General features: G+C 32.7%; 1 protein-coding gene across 1 annotated transcript; it reads right to left on the bottom strand.

Annotated features, from left to right (window-relative positions):
• Positions 1-575: 575 nt before the first annotated feature.
• LOC110996303 (interaptin-like) lies at positions 576-17,895 on the bottom strand. The gene is made up of 3 exons (XM_022263904.2): positions 17,797-17,895; positions 1,329-4,741; positions 576-1,048 (listed from the first exon to the last, which is right to left on the bottom strand). The coding sequence occupies exons 1-3, from the start codon at positions 17,812-17,814 to the stop codon at positions 718-720; spliced, it is 3,762 nt and encodes a 1,253-aa protein (XP_022119596.2). The 5' UTR covers positions 17,815-17,895; the 3' UTR covers positions 576-717.
• Between the last annotated feature and the right edge of the window lie 487 nt (positions 17,896-18,382).

Here is an 18,382-nt window from a genome sequence, read left to right as displayed (position 1 = left end):
TTATGGTTTATAAAAATAGTGTAAAATAATTAAACAATTCATAGAGAGCAAGATATTGTATTTCTTTTCTAAATACTTATTCTGTAATATGAGTGTTTTGGTCGTTCACAGATAATCATTTACATGCTCTATGTAGGCTGTTACTCGAAGCGAAGAAACATTCAAGGGCTAGAAAACCCTTGGTGCAAATAGACTTTGTATCTGGCTAATAAATAAATTTAAAAAAAAAGAAAGCCCTTGAGAGTTGAGTTTGATAAAATCATAATGCTAAAATTATAATTGATGAACTCAAAAAAATTGCATTGTTTTAATATTATAGTTTTTATAATTGTATAATGACATTTTTAACAAAGTTTTTCATACAAATATCTAGAAGTATTTTGTAACAAGTTAAGATTGAGTTTCATACTTAATGAAATTAAGATTTTGTAGTTAGTTAGTTCATTAACTTTGACGTTTAGTTTAGGGACATAATTATATTGACTAATAAAATATATTGTTTAATTTTAATTAAATATTTTATCTGTAATATGATATACCCAAATAATATAAGGAGTTTATTAAAAAAATCCAAATTTATCATATTGTTTTAATATAATACAACTTGATTATCACTTTTATTAAAAAGTTACAACTAAGTACAAATCATCACTCCTTCATAATTTAGTACTAAACCTAAACTATTTACAAAATAAATCAGTCGCTGCGTGCGATTCGTTAAATTCGTCTTCTCAAATGTCTTCCTTTCTTTGTTTTACTGTATCCTGAACTGATAGAGACTTGGCCTGCCTTTTGGTTTAAACTTAATCCCGATATATCTACAAATAATGGCACATTTTCTGACCCCTCTGCTGCTAATTCTGTGTCTTTTTTGAAGTTTTCTGGTGTCCCTTCTCCTTCGATGGCAAGCTGTTCAATGTCTTTGCTGAGAGAATTGTTTTCGGCCGCTTCAACAAAAGCGTTGGATAAATCTCCGCTTAATTTATTAACAGTGCCTGTAGAAATATCGTACATGAATATTTCTTTATCTTCTTGTGGGTCCTCGCTCCTGTAAAATTTATAGGAATGAAGAAATTAATATTGTGTAAACAAAAAAATCTACAAATACCCTGTCTTTAGGCGCTGCATTATACGAGTATAGTATTGATTTTAGACAATAACAATACGAGTTTTCACGTTACTACGTGTAAAAATGTTGTGTTACAATCACGGGCAAAGGGCTGGGAAAAAGGGTGTACACCTGCCGTTTTAATTTACTAATACATCATTACGAATACATATTTAAAAGCAGGTTCTATTAAATCTGATCTAAATAAAAAAATACTTACTCGGTTACTAGGAGAACAACCGATTGTTGATCCGTCTCAGTTTTCTTTTCAACGTCAAACCATTTCTGAAAGTTATCTTTTGTAGGTTTCTTCAACAGATTGTGAAGACTATCTCCCGCCACAAACTTTAAACCCCTAAGACTGTCTCCCGCAGCACGTTCTGATCTACTATGGTCGTTACTTATTGCCTCTGTTTGAACTGGCGCGAGAACTACAACTGAAGTCACCTTTCTTCCTTTTACAATATCCGGCAGAGGAAATTGATTGCCATTTACTTTTAGTGGTAAGTATCTGTTATATTTCTTATCATTTAATGCAACCGGATCAACTTGGGTTGCATCTTCTTTGACGTAGTCTTTAGCAACCTTTTGACCTTCCACAGTATCAGGATTGAAGTGGACTACTTTCATTTCAACATTTTGAGAAGGCGGGGCGACCACACTTTCAACGTTTTCTGATGCGGATATATCTTGATCATCGTCATCAACAGAATCATCGATTCTAGATTCAATTCGATCTCCATTTGGTGACACTACAATTGGCCTGTTTTCACTTCCAGCTATTTGCTGCCCTCCTCCTGCGCTAAAGAAATTTGCAAGTTGATCTGGTGGTAAGGACTCTAAAGGTGTTTCACCAACTTTATCGTAGTCAAGGACACTGATATCAGCATTATCCAAAATTCCTGAAGATAGCAGTTGTTGACGTAGATCGTCAGGAACTTCATCTGGAAGTTCTATAGTGGGTTTTTTCTTCTCCTTTTTAGGTTCAGGTGTTGGACTATTAGTTGAGGAAACGTACCTCTGTGTAGTTGGTTTAATTTCTACTGTTCTCGAACTTGTTTGATAATATTGTGGTGCGGCGGTACTTGTTACGTAATTTGCCTGAGGACGAGATCTTTCTTCCACGTACTGTGGTGATGGCGAACTAGTTTGCTGTTGAGAATACTGATCTTCATACTGATTTCTTTGTTGTTGCTGTAAGTTTTGTTGTTGTACTATCAGTTGATTTTGAAGACGTTGAATCTCTTCTTGTTGTTTACGTACGTTAAAAGCTAATTGTTGTCTCACTTGTTCTTGTTCAGAATTTAAATATTGCTGATTTTGTACTTGTTCTTGTTGTTGTTGCTGTTGTTGGTGACGCTGTTGCTGTTGCTGTTGGTGACGTTGTTGTTGTTGTTGCTGCTGCTGCTGTTGTTGTTGTTGTTGTTGTTGCTGTTGTTGATTCTGCTGCTGCAATTGTTGTTGGCGTTGGTGCTGCTGTCTCAGCTCTTCTCTTTGTTCATGTTGTTGACGAAGTTCCTGTTGATCATGCTGACGTTGATATAATTGTTGGTTTTGTTGTTGTGAATTTGTAACGTATTGTTGTTGGTAATTTGGTGTGGGTGATGGTTGGTTAAATCCACTGAATCCATTGTTATAATTTGTTTGCCCTGTAGCTTCATTCACAGTTATGTGCTGTTCATATTTAGATATAGCTGGAACCAATTCACTGTCTCTTGGTATGAATTGAGCAACATTTTGTTCATGCGCAATTTGTTGGCCCTGGGATCCTTCGGAGGGTAAAATTTGTTGAGGTGTTGGTGAAGGTTGTGGATGGAAGCTAAATAGTGGAGGGGATGACGGTTGTGGTAAAAATTGAGCTTGAGGTATTGGTGACGGTGAAGGAGAAATGGCATTTTGACTGGTAAAAACGTTTTGATTGTGCGTATTTTCAATTGAAGGGCCTTGTGCTGAAGGGCGTAGTGTCTGGGGTCCTTGATGAAAACTAAATTGTTGTTGAGGTTGACGTTGGAAAGGTCGGTTTGCTTCTAATTGAGGAGGAGATGGTTTTAAATTAAAGAAAGGTGATCTCGTAGGAGTTACCCCAAAGCTTTGTTTGTTTGTATCAAAATGTTGTGGCGGGCGTTGTTGTGGCAGTTGTTGATTATATGGGATAAGCTGCTGTGGACGATTTTGCTCGTTAAAAATAATGGGATTTGCGCTTGGTTTTGGCGCAACATTAAATGACTGTTGTTTGTTTGGGAGTATTGTTTGTTTTGACGAATCTATTTGATCTGTTGTAATTGTGTGATAGTTTTCCTGAAGATATTTGGCTTCATCAAAGTATGGTTGTTGTGATTGTGTATGGATGTGAGGTCTTTGTTGTCCAGAATGGAACGTTGTTCTTGAAGGGCTATGTTGTCTCGTAGGAAATGGAGGAGATATTGTAGGTCTTGAATGAAACGCGGGTCTTGCAGGTGTCGGTAGAATTGGCCCGATTGGGCCAGGTATTGGCGGACCTGAGTTAAAATGGTTTATAGGTTGAGAACTTGGAAAAGCAGCGCGGTTAGGGCCAGATGAAAAGGAACCCTGGTTTGGTTGTCTAAATGGAACTACTGGTGGTCTTTGTCTTGGCAATTGAGGTTCTTGACTCAAGAAAGGCTGTTGGAATTGAATACGACTTTGAGCATTATGACCTGTGTGATATGTTTGAGGACCTGCAATACCAGGTCTTTGTTGATGTTCTTGATAGTTTGGTGACACCGAACGTTCCAAAGAAATTTGAGTCGGTTGAACATTTGGTAAAGCAATGACTGGCCTCGGTGCTGTTTCTTCGTGTTTTTCAGAAGGGCTTTCTTCCCGTCTGTTATAACTATAATGACGAGCTTCATTGCCAAATGTAACCTTTACTTTGCTGTCTGTATGATATATTTCCGATTCTGGCTTAATAATAGCTCTGAGAGTGGTTGTTTGTGCTGGTGCATAGTATGGTTCAGGAGTTACTGTTACATAATGTTCGTGATGTTCATCTTCATCATTGGTAGGTGGCGTGATTGCGGGTATCGGCTTGTCATAAATTACTTTATCTTTAGCATGTGGATCTTTACTGTATTTGACGTAGAATACTTGGACTGGTTCTTTCTTTTTCTTCAGTAAAGGCTGAGGAGGTGGCGCGGGAAGAGATTCATTTGATTCTTTGATAATAATTTCTATAATCGGTTCCGGTGCTTCATAGTAATGTTGACTTTCACTACTGTATAACGGTGCCGTCGGCAAGCTACCGTATGGTGGTCCATAATCTTCACCGCTCTGATCATTCACGTTAAGAATTTTTGATTGAGCAATATCATTTCTATTTACGACTGATTCTTCTGTGCGGTCGTGTTTTGGATCATACAATGGATCTTTTTGAGAATACTGCACTACCGGTTCCATTTGAACCGCGTATGGCGGTAACTTTCCTGCTCTTTGCGATGCATTGGAAACTCTTCGAGTACTAGGGAGAGATCTAAAATGTGCTACTCTGGAATGCGGTAGAACTAGGGAGTACTGTAGGTTTTGTGGCGTACGAATGTTCTCTAACTGCCTTTTCGGTTTCGTTTTCGCTGTCGAGTTTTTTGCGTCTGCCAGGGTGAATACAGCCAAGGCTGCAACCTGAAATCAGAGAAACGATATTTATAGCTAAACGTTACGTAAAGTTAGGTCAATATTGAACAGCATTTATAATAGTGACGTGACCAGTGGCGTAAGTGAAGGTGAAAGTGTTGTGAAAAGCAAAGCTTATATTTACGCATATGCACTCGGCACTTATCATAAAATGTTAAGGTTATACCATGTTATTGTACGTAATTTATATTCAAATTTTAAAGTATATTTCACTTTTGTGATGTGATTAAATGTTATGGACTCATAGTAAATTTCAAGATGAGTCCGTTGGAATTCCAATAAAAGTAAACTTAAGCCTCTTGAACCCGGTTTTAATAATGCAGGGTGGGTTGTGGGTGATGCTTAATAAGAGTTATAGAGCAATTTTTTACACACAAAATCAAAGGGTTAAACACGAAGTAATAAAAGATTTATTATAGTATCATATACGCAATTCTTTCATATAGTAAAACTAAATATAAGTTTTAAATAATTGTAAATTTCTGTTATTGTAAATGTCTCAGCATTTTGCTCGGAATTTTTTTATTATAAAAATAGCGAAATACACAAATAATTTTGAAGTGATTTCCTTTGAGTGCTCGTTGAGTTTTTTAATATTTAGCACATGTAAGAACAAAAACTTTACGCAGATATTTTGTGTGAGATGCAGTTTTTTCTCATAGTTTCTTCCGCAATCTAATCTGCCCTGTAATTTAGGGCTGATGCATTTTTTCATCTATCAGTCGAGAATCAAATCCGATACCACGATACCACGATAACTTCATGGCTTGTAGCACGGCGTTTGTCGAACGCAAATATCTAAATTTCACCTCATTATTTAGTCTGTGGTCCCACACTTTAGTTCACATCACAAAAACCTTGTTTGCATAACAGAACAATAATATTTTTTGATTTATTTACGATTGAATTGATATAATTTTGATTACATACAAATGTCGTATAATTAAGAGTTCAGCTGTTATTTTAAAAAGAGAGAGAGAGAGAGATTTGAGATTCTTAAGTATTGAGAAAATCATTTCTTTTTAGCCAAATTACGTATACTTTTTATATAATTTAATATAATTACGCACTCGACATTTGGCCTAATTAAATAATTAATCTGAATGTACCACTGTTTTTGCAAATAAACGATTTATTATTATTATTAAGAAGAAGTTATCCCTGAGATTACTAAGTTCATACAGTCTCGTTAATACTAAACTAGTCAAAGACGGTTTACGGCAAAACATCAAAGACCACTGTAACCGCACTTCCGCGGTTCACACCCATTGTTCACTCGGTTACAGTTATTAACTTCAATTATAAACATTCACTTTTATCTTAGCTTACCATTTCTCACTCAATCCTAATACAGTGTAAAAGTTGCTATTTCCGGTACGACCATTCGATTTTAGTCATCCCTGAAATAATTTATATATTGACACGAACCGGTGAACTTCGTATCACCAACATATTATATTTGTGTTTTAACTTAATATAAAATTTATATATAAAATTTTATATAAAAATATATAAAAAAGATATCGGACCTCATACCACAACTATGAAAACAAAATTCTGAATGCAAAATTTATATAAAAAACAAAATCTTTAATACACAACCAATTGTACGTTTTTATTTCTAAAATGACAAAAGCTATATAGTTTTTATTGAAAAATTCAAATGTCATATTTAGTATTTTTCTTCTCTTATTATATGTTTCCGACTGTTGGAACCTTCCCTGAACTTCCAAGCCAAATCAGCCCAGCGGTCCACAAGTTTCATCGATACAAACGAACAGCAATTATATGATATTTATATGCAAAAAAATAAATTAATAAATAATTACATTTATTTGCCAATACAACTCTGTGTTTTGGCTCATACTAGCAAGAATAAAGTAACGTTGCTTAGATCGTAATTAACAGTAAGAAAAACTTAGACATTAATATATATATAACGTTATTTACATGTCAACTAAGTGTCTTTGTATTTAAAATACAAAATTTAAAGTAAGTACTTTCAATAATTTCGATAGGTTTTAAGAAGTATGCATATATATATCTCAGCATACAAAGCAACAGTTCTGTCAAAGATCTATTAGATGTATGACAGAAACAAAGAAAAAGAAGAAGTCAATAGAAGAAGAAACAGCAGGTCGGTGGCATGAGAGAGTGGCAAAGTGCAGACAGGATTTAAAGGAGGCCTTTGCCATAAAAATATATCTTACTACCAGAAACCTAAGAAGAATGGGATAATAGATATAAATCTATTTACTTAAGTGTTAAAATATCTGAAATAAAAGGTTATTATTATTATTATAATATACATAACAACAAAAGCCTACGTTACTAGTTATGTAGAAATAATATTTATTTCATAAATATAAGACTTTCGTTAAAAATAATATTGCTTAACTGAAATTAATTATTAAAGAACACATAACCTTGTATTACACTTGTAGACACTTTCCAAAATCTTGTGACATACTTCAAATAATAACTTGATATGCTAATGACAATAATACCGTATCATTGCTATGATTGGTTTATGTTACAAAATATTTACAGCAAAATCTTTCAATGTTAGACGAAATTATATCCGCGTCACGTACGAACATAACAAAAAGCTTTTAAAAGCGAAAAAATAATGCAGAAATGCGTAAAATATTTTTTTCTTGTTCACCTTAATTTGATACAAGTTTTGTTGTTTGTCAACTTAATATATATTTGTACCATAAACCAAATAGCTGCTGAATATTTCGTTCTCATTGTCACTACGCTTTTGAAAGCTAATGGTAGCTTTACACGCTTGCCAAACTGCAAACTGTGCCAAGCCTCCACAAAATATATATTTAATATATATAAAAAAATATACTTTTTTAAGAACAAGGTACGTTTTAAGTATGTAATGCGTGTGTGTGGTTGTAATAGGCCCTGGCTCAGCATAATGCTGAGGAGCAGAGTGTTCACTAGTTTCCGCCTCAGTCGCAGAAAAGAATAAGAATGTAATAAAATCAATACTTAGTAGAAAAATAATAATAATGATGGTAGTAAAAGTCAGCAGTGCAAGTAATGAAGTTTAGTCTAAAAGTGCATAGTAAATAAAATGAAATTAATAACAAGAATAATTGTTAAGATATAAATAAATAGTATGTAATAATATAATTGTGCTTGCCAAAGAATAACACGACCTACGGCATTCTCTCTCGTCCAACTAAGCTGTATCTATAATTCAAATGTCTAGCGATTTAGTCTTTAGGCCTGGAACTACGTAATTTTATAACCAATGGTTATAAAATTATAATAATGGTTCTTCCTGTTCTCGTGACATGCCGGTTTACTTTCTTGATACATCTTAATGATACATATTTACGTGGGGTTAAGGGTATGAATTTAGAAAGTTACGTATAAACATAAATTTTATGGATCATAAAATCTCCGTGGTTTTGAAGTCGGTAAGAAAACTGTTTTAAATAGACGAATTAATGATATAATTACTCGGTAATTATGTCTTCACATCGTTACTAAACTGTTATTTAATTGAAAGTATTTAAACGATTTAAAAGGTAATAATAAAATTATTAGCAAGAGGAACAGAAAAGTAGAGCCAGAACGTAAACTGGCGCACAAGACACAATGAAGGAGATAGGCAGGTGGATAGACCAGATTAGGGAAACAGCAGGCAAGCAAAAATTGGCACAGTGCAAACAGGAATGGAGAGATTTGGACTTTGCCCAAAAAGGGCACACACATATCTTAAAAGAATGAGATGACAGAAATATAAATTATTCTTATTATTATAACGAAAGTATCATTGTCATTATTGAGTTACTAATTTATCCACTTAGAAGTAATAGAGCTGTCATTTTAAAATGTTTATAGTCGTTTAGTAAGGTTTTGAGTTGTGTGACTTGTGAGAAAGTTAGCGCTAGGTTTTAGCCGGAAAATATTCTAAACACGAACAGCCACATAGAAACGCATTTGACCTTAATAAATCAGTTAATTATGGACTGGTACAACCTAAAATTAAAAGTTCAAATTAGAGACCTTAATCTAACGGATTATGAGGTGATACCTTTTTCAATGGTCAATATGTGATATAAGTTTTTCAGTATTCATCTTAAGCTAACAATCAATGGCAGAACCGGGGGGGGGGGGGGGGCTTCATGGGGGTCATGGCTCCCCCTGAGCTGGTTCCAGAAGTTAGGTGGACCACTAATTGAACATAATGATTTTATGTAACTACATATCTTCAATATTTAGTTAATTTAATATAATATAATAACTTTGTATGATGACAAACGTATTTCTCGACTTGACCACGGCTATGACCCCATCCTGGTGCTTAAGCACCATCCACCAGGAGGGGGTCATAGTAGCAGCTTAAGCTGGATCCGCCCTTGCTAACAATATGAATACAATTGTATGATTTGGTTTATAATTTTACCTGAGGTTTTTAAATTCCTCACCCGTCGATTTTATATACAGTTGTGTTTTGTTTTTCCTACGTCATTCAAATAGGATATAATAAATGCGGCGTCACGAAGGATACACTTTCTAACGAGTGAGATGTGAGTCACATTCTTGGTAAACTGTTGATTTCACATAGAACACTAATGAAATATTAGTTATGTGTCATCAGTAGTCTCTACACCTGATGTAATGAATACTTACTATTGCAGTTTTTCTATTTGAATTTTTTTGTGGCGTTTGCGCTTGTTGCACATCCTCGTCTCGTAAGATTTTTTCTTGATTATCGCATAATGTATAACTAATAATTCAAAATAGAAAATATAGAAAACACCAAAAAACCTATGGGTTTAACAAAGTTGAAGTGCTACTCAGTACAAATTCCTAATATTTTAAAAATATAATATTTATATAATATAAAAAACGAAACGAAAACATAATATTACATCTGTCTAGTAAAGTTGTCCAGTTCGGTCGTGTTAGATTTATCCCATTAAAGTTATGGAATAGAGATTCTTTGTTTTACACTTGCGAACTATATTTATGTTGCCGTTGAGAACTTTGTTAAGTTACAGGGATTAGGGTTTTAGCAAAATACGCGTAACACTAAGGTCCTTCGCTTATTATACAAGCTTTCGACGAATTCCGTCATTTCCGGTCTTATATGCCTTTATTAAGCATGTTTTTTTACAACCGACACTTTCAAGTTCAGATACCAGTGTCAGGGGTAACAGGATTTCTCTTAAAATTCTTAATCTCAAATTATTTATTTTTTTCCGCTTATTTCAAGTGTACTACCTACTCACATGGTAATATTACGGAATGAAGTTGGAAGGCGGCAACTTCCGACAAGTACAAATTTCGGATAACTGTGAAATGTACTGGTCGTGAAGTTGGCAACCTAGGTTGTAGTACAAAATTCTGCTGTACCTACTCACTCCGTTGGCTCTAAGACCCAAAAAGTCAATATTAAAAAAAATAAGACGAAACACAATGTCTAATAATGGTAATTAATAATTGATAAATACACAATTAATAAATTTAAAAAGGTCGGTCACTGTGGCACCTTTAATGCTGGCAGCATTACCTTGATTGTTAGTGTAGGTTAAGAATATTGTAAATATGTATATTTGTATGTATAAAACTCCAAAAACTTTCTTCCGATATTATTTACAAACCAAGAGATTATGTCACGATTCATCAATGACGGGGTCTCAATTTCGGTAAGCGTCGCCACGTCTGCAAACACGCCTATATATAGGGTTGCCACATTCAAAATACAAAAAGTTTATAAAACAAACTAAAATTCATACTCACAATAAATTGGAAAACGAATTTGAAAAAATCCAACCTCGTGACAAGAACTTTTGTAATAATATGTTATGTTCATGTTATTTATTTCATCGTGAATATTTTTGAAGCATGGGACGGGCTTTGTTATGAGGTGCTACTTGTGTGATAAAATAATAAACGGCTAAATATGTATCATTCCTCCACATTTTATTTTGTTCCCTTTTGAGACTCTTGGCCTGTGGGGTTCAAGTGCACAGGCGCTAATTAAAGATTTAAGTTGGCGCCTGGTAGATAATACTGGTAACCCCAGGGCTGATGCTTTTCTCGCTCAACGAATAGGTATCGCAGTACAGCGAGGAAATGCCAGCTTTAAAAGTACACTGCCACAGGAAACTTAGTGAAGTTAACTTTTTAAATTTATTTTAATTGTCTATTTATCAAGTTTTAATAAGTTATAGATTTCACATTTGACTTACTAAAACTAGTGTCTTTTAAGCATACCTAAACATTTTGTCAAGCTACAAAGTTATTTTATGTAGAGCGGACTCAAAACTGAAATTTTACTTTTTTTTTACTAGTGGTTAATTATAATTCAATCGTGAAAAAAATGTCTTCCAATTTTCCCAATGCTCTATTTACTGAATTCTATATTTTTTTTAGCTGTCAACCCTAAGTACACATTGCGACGCGTGCTTTCTACTGCATTCCGGCCGGACGAGTCCGATTGCGGTCCGTTTTGGAGCGAGAGTGAAAATGTACAAGCTTACGTATTTTCTGACTTATTTTTATAGTATCCCACTGACATACACGCGTTCCCTGAAGGGCTTATTTTTAAATAAATTTGCTTACCACATTTTATTGTCTACGTCTAATATTTATAATATAGGATACAAATGATTTATAAACACGCTAGTCAATGAACATGCTTTGACAATTGATGTGTGGCTTATTTTATTTTCTATTCTCTTTTTCTTCCGCCATCAGGACCACTAAACATCCTCTATAAAGTATCATCCAAAAGCAATATTGACCAGAAGTTTTTACATTCAATTTCGATGTAAAAACCGAGCTTAGCCCCGTTTCTGACTAGGTTGAAATAATATGAAACTAACTGTCCGTGGACAACTATATTTTACTTAACGCATTGAATGCTTAAAGAATGAATACAAAGTAATAGCCGGAAAATCAATTTTTTTATGGCGAATTTTAATAAAAGATGAATGTGTTTAATAATAGTACAATTAATAATCTATATGTAAAATGTTATGATAAAAGAATACTGGTTAATTTATGTATTAGAAAGGTTCTTCAGTAACTTGCAGTTTAATAGTCACTTAGTTTTCCATAAGATGACACACTTCGATAATCGCCAATTTTCATAATTGCGGAAATTGCTTTTGCATACGTATTTGGACCACTACTGATGGACGACCTACTTTCGATAATATTACGTGATGAATATAATAACATTGATATTTACTAGCGGCATAGACTTAAGTAGACTGCTTCCCACGCTTACTCCCATATTAAAAACGAATTGGAACACACGGAAGTGTCACCTCTGAATTTTACCCTAAGCCAATACACAGCGCAGGCGACTTGACTAACAAGTGATACGTATAGTAGTGAAATATTAAATACCTATTTGACATTTAAAGTTTTAGTCCGGTAAAACCTTTTCCAGTGAAGTGTACTTATTACCTTTTTAGATTTGTATTAAGTGCTAAATAAACGTATAAAACGTAACTCAATTAGGTATACTTGATGTGTGACTGAACTTAATGAAAATACGTTAAAGGTTTATTAGAATAATAGTGTATAAATATTTTGCCGTTTATGTTTTCGCAAGATTAAAGCTTGTGTTGGTATAATTGTATCTCTTTGAAAAGTTTAACTAGTCTACTTGGGAAATAGTGATCGACTTAAGAAATATACGTAATAAACGAAAAGTGCGGTATTTTCGATAAGCGTTAATTAAAACTCCATAACAGGTTACAACTGCATCGTAATGATATGTTTAATATTTCTCTCGTAATCTCATTATGCACACAAAGTCATTGAATTAATGAACTTTCTACTTTTGTTTAAGTGTATTTCGCGTCAGCCACAAGATAATTTAATAATTTAAAACTATGAATATGAAGAATGGTATATGGGATTTTAAATTAATAAAATTTTATTAGGATAGATTTGTATAAATAAACAAATATTGTGTTTCTATAATGGATATTCTAATTAAATTCAAAGTGTATGGTTTGTTCACAAAAATATAAAAAAAGTATATAAAAAAGTTAGCACAAAAAGCTTTTATCTCTGCTCAACCCATATATTCCGTATTCGATTCCAGACGAAACAATAATTTCGAATACGGATTAATAACTCTATACTAAGAAATGTTTCTGAACTATTACATGAAAACAAATAAATTCATCAGTTTCTCCTCTTCTTACGGTTTTTTGAAGTCGTTTAAAAATGTGAAATACCTTTCCACTTATCTAACAACCTGTCAAAATATTGATTATCCACAATGATGTCTATCATATGGTATAGTACAATATACGTAAGAATTACACAACCATAGCCAATAAACGACGAAAGTGAATATTCGAATAGTTAGCGCTTAATAAAAAAGTAAAAGTGCCATAGATATCCCACGGATGTCTCGTATTACAAATGCGTAAGGTACATAATGGTAATAATTTGTCTTAATTTACAATTATGTGATGTCATGGCGAGAGCTACTTTCCCAGAAGGCTCGTGACGTCAAATTATGTAATTGTAATGATGAATGATTGTTATCTTAATTTAACATAATTTGTAGCAATTAATGTTAAGTGCAAAGACTTTAGATAGTAAGATTCATAAAACGAATATTTAAAAAAAAAACTATTCATTCTTTATTTAAAGTATTTGTTGTTGACGAATTAAACTGTTTAAATGAATTACTTAAAAATAAACCAAATAATTAATGCTTTAAAGAAAGCAAACGCGTCTTCTAAAACGTTTATGTTTTGTATTTTTACTTTGTTCTACGTTTGTAATAACATACATTGTACCCTCAACACGAGCAGCTTTTATAAAAATATTATCCACAAAAATGGACATCTACGGAGTATGTTGTGTAAGGATGATGACAATCTGAGGTCCGATTACAAGATATTGGTGAGATCTTAAATTCAAAATCCATAACAAGCTTTCGTGTTTTCAGTATTCAATGCATAATTAATGGAATATTAATATATTGCGTCATATATAAATATTGATTTTTAATCTATATTTATCTTTGGGCGTAAATTTAAACTAGTTTTTATCACTTTCTCCTTCAATAAAAATGCTAATACTTTGTGATTAGCTTTCGACATTAAGTCTGAAATATATGATTTCTTAATTTTAATCCAATAGAAATCAAAATATTGCAAATTTTGAAATTACTAATGATAGCGAATAATTTTAAATTAATTGATATGTTATTAGATTTTAAAATTGTATAACATATTAAATTTTGCAACCTGAAACGAAAGTCTATATTTTCTGAAAAGTTGTAGACTAAGTCGATATTTTATCATTTTAATATTAAGGAAATATCTATAATTACTTGCATTAAATTTGTTTCATTAAAAATGGATAACTTTAGAGACTAGGGAAACGGAAAAGGGGACTGATTATTATGTCAAGAAAATTATTCATAGAAAATAAGAAATTTTTATAAGTTCACTCAATACATGAGTCTTGTTAAGGGTAACAGTAAGAAGCTTTTGCTTAAAATACAAGATGAGAAGCTTCTCATAAAGGTGTTAATGACAAAAAAACTACTAATAACAAGCCGTACATTGAACCCTTTGTAACAAACTTGCCGGCCTTGACTTTGTCCACTAACTAGAGCGAGTCGATGGCACGTAATCACAATTTAACGGTACTGCTAACCCACTGCCTCTAAAACTTGTCAACTCTATTTCACTTTTCACCTAATTCCAATTTTGTATGCTAGGGGAAACATTTTTTTATTAAAAGGACGCTGTTTTATTTAAGTTATAATTTGATACTTCATAGCTATTCACTCCATAGAGGAAGAAAGAGAATACTCGAGAATGTATTAATTCGCTTCTGGTTTTGATACCATTTCCATTTTTTCTGATGCTACTTTAACTTGTCATGGCATCTTTAGCCATGCAGATTCTACTTCTTCAAAGACAGTGCTGCCGCCATTAGTGATTGTTTAAATCTAAAATATTCTTTATTAGCAAGGATATGATATACATTATGATAATATTTATTTAAATTCAAAGCCGCCCATATTACATGTTAGTCATGCTGTATTTAATTATGTAATGTTTGGAAGGAAATAATAAATGCATGTAATTTTTTCCGACAGTCCAGTTGAATATTTTAGATATTTTTAGTGTCAATTCATTGAGATTAGCGTTCACTATAAGGAATAAATTAATATTTGAATTTCTAATTCAGTTCCTTGAAAATCGTTCCACATAAAAGTATCACAAAAACCATTAAGGATTTCTATCACGCACCCGTGTTGCTGCTTCCGGCAACAGGTAGTCTGATAAACTTTTTATAACACTTAACATTCTTTTGTATTTTTTTTAATTACGGTAATTATACTACTAAGGATTTGAAATATATTATATCTGCAATTGTATGTATATATTATCACATATAACGTGACGTATTTAATGATTTAAAGACAATTTAATACCTAAGTATATTGGCAGCTTAAGTTCGATTTTTTCATCAATCAGAGAGAAGAAATTGGGGATTTGCTGAAAATCCAATCTAACGAATATAAAATAATGCAATAAATTTTTACTTTTATATTTGTATTACACAAGTAAAAAAATTAAGATAAGAAAATTATCCTTCGATATTATAATCAACTGAAGTAATTCACTTCAGAACGTTGAGATCTCAAAGTTAAATTTACGTTCTTCGTTCTCTTAAATAATAAACGTCATTGTAAAAAAGTACACCACAAATAAACGATTCTATTCTATATAAGTACATTTGTTTGTCTTTTGTCAAATGTCCACTATATCAAGGTTTGTGGTGCTGGGTTTACAAGTAAGTAGTAGTTATGAGTAAGAAGAAACTAATACGAATTAATCGTCGCTATTAGGGTGGAGTTTTCAAACACCCTATTCTTATACACTAAGTGCATAGTGAATGCAAGTATTTCAATGTTTCGACAAAGCCTGATGTAACAATAATTGAGTGTAATTTCAGCTCGATTTTAGAGATGAGGTAATGTAAATTGATGTTGCATGTTCTTATTATGACATATTAAGTTGATTCTTAGATTACATCTATTGCGAATACTAAGTATTTTTAAGGCAATTATTTTTTTTGATCAAATACTTTTTATAATATACCATAATATTACATATATATACTACAAATAGTTTGAAAACAAGAGAAAACATCGCGATGGTCGTCCAGTGGCCTAATATAAAAATATCAGAGATTAATTTGAACACATTCTTTAGTTTGGCAACATTCTATTCCGAGGTCATTGAACTCGGTGAAGCATAAAGTTGGGCTGTCAACTGTCAAAGCTATAATAAAAAGAACTGAAAGGTCTCCTTGAACATCTTTCTGAAATTATCTTGTCAGCACGTCTAATGTTTTAGTACATGTCTGACATTTGATGGCAAGTTAAAAATATTTATGAAAACCTGTCAACCTTTGGGGTATTGGGGAGAGATTTTATTTTATGGCTTTATTTGCATTTCTTATAGGTAATTGCTGTTTCATCACCAAGATTAATTGAAGTTGTACTGTTACGTAAAGTCATAAGTCATATTGGATGAAAAAACATTGAGTTTTGAGGTGTACCAAACCACAAAACCATCCCAGTATGGACATATCTTTATCGTTCTCTGCTTTATAAAGTATAGGGTTCAAAATTTATTCCCAGTGTTGAAACCCAGTTTTAAGACATTGGGAATCCGTAAATTTTGGCAGTTGGCAACATTCCATAGCTATAGCGTCGCATGCGAAGTGGAACGCGGTCATATACAAGTTCCGTTCGCAAATTCTCTGCTGAGCACTGACACACTTCCTCAAACACGTTGACGCAACGTAGAAAGGACGCCTTTATATTGGGTAACTATTTTTTGTCATAATATTCGCAAGTTTATGCAATTCAACTTTCGACCTCTCGTGCAAATTGCATGTGTTAATTTTTTGAAAGGATTTTTATTTTCTGACAGGTTTTCAGCGACATATCTTCAACGTGAATGTATATATAAGTTTTCTCATTGTAAGGCTATACAATAATTTACCAAAAACATTCTAAGGTCTTTACTTAATTATTAGGTCTTAATTTAATGTTCTTGTACTGGAGTTTTTAATATTCGACTTAACTTTTGGAAAAAAAGTATTATTCTATTATAATTGATATTTATTTAATACCGTTATAATATAGTTTAATAATGTGACTGTGTAAAATTTCTTTTAAGATAAATTTGCACGCCAATATGGGTTGCGAAATGTATACCATATTCTCGCAAATTATTCTTACAGCGTATAATTATTATTACACTAGACAGAACCAAATAGTACTTTAGTTAAGATACATATAATTAGAATGATTCTTATTTGGGATTAAAGTCATTTTACTAGATACTCGTATAATCCGCTACTGGATGTGTTAAATTATTTTATACTGGAGTATCACTGCCGTTATTGTTCCGTATATGATGTTTTTAACGAGCATTAAGTTATTTAAAGAAACAATACTTTTTTATTTGGAAGTATAAGTCTGCCAAATTATTATAACCGCATCCGGTCAAGAGGCTCTAAGAAAGTTTATGAAATGAAGCGCTGCGACCTTTCATATAGATTATAGACACTATAAAAGCAAACATTTTTTTATGAAAAAAAAACGGGCAGGAGGCTCACCTGATGTTAAGTGATACCTCTGCCCATGGACAGTATCTAAAATGGACAATGCCAAAGAGCTCGCGAGTGCGTTGTCGGCCAAGAAATGGTACGCTATTTTCTTATACCATACTAATAAATGCGAATTTTATTAGTGTACCTATTTTTAATATTTTTTTATAACGTTAATAAACTGCTTATCAAACACAACCTTAGCACAAAGATATAAATTTAGCAGAAGAAAGTGACGGATGTAACATTATCTATTGAATATTTATAGTCCATTAAATTCCAAAACCAATAACAAGTCGCGAACAAGCCCTAAGCTCTGGTCAACTTTCACTAGAAAGCAATCACGCGCCGATTAAGGATGAGAACAAAATAATAAATTTAAAAATCGAACATACCCAAAATAAAAGCCTCATGGTATCCAAAAATACACTTTGGGGTGGAATAAAAAAAACAGGCACGACACAGGCGCGATCGCGCGCGCTTTCTTTACAACTGCGTCTATGGCTGTGCGCATACAGCCTCCCCCCCAAAGAAAGTTCCATCCAACCTTCACATTCGGATTATGTAAAGCTAAAAACGTACTCTATGTACGAGAGGAAAATAGGATAAGGTCGTTTAAAAATTGTAAAAACGAGATTAAAAATATTCACACAGCGTTACGAAAAGTGTCTAATTAGACGATAAGAAAATCTAATCTGAAGTCGCTTTTCGCGTGAGAATTGATTCAATGAAATCTAATATGAAAATGTAGAAACGATCTTTCAAAATCTAGCTGTGTAGTTTCTAGATTGCCTAAGTAGGTATAACGAAACACACTAACAGAGAATCTTATTTACAATGCATACGTACGTAAGTGTTTATAAAATAATAACTAACATTTCGTAGAAATTATTGCACGACATTTGTCATTATTAGTCAAATCTAATTTTTGTAAACCTGTATTTTTATCTTATTATAAACTGAATAATAACATAATTTAGT

Source organism: Pieris rapae, chromosome 1 (genome assembly GCF_905147795.1).
Source record: "Pieris rapae chromosome 1, ilPieRapa1.1, whole genome shotgun sequence".
In the NCBI taxonomy this organism is placed as follows: domain Eukaryota; kingdom Metazoa; phylum Arthropoda; class Insecta; order Lepidoptera; family Pieridae; genus Pieris; species Pieris rapae.
The sequence above is the reverse complement of the archived record's forward strand: the minus strand, read 5'-3'. Positions and strand labels throughout refer to the sequence as shown.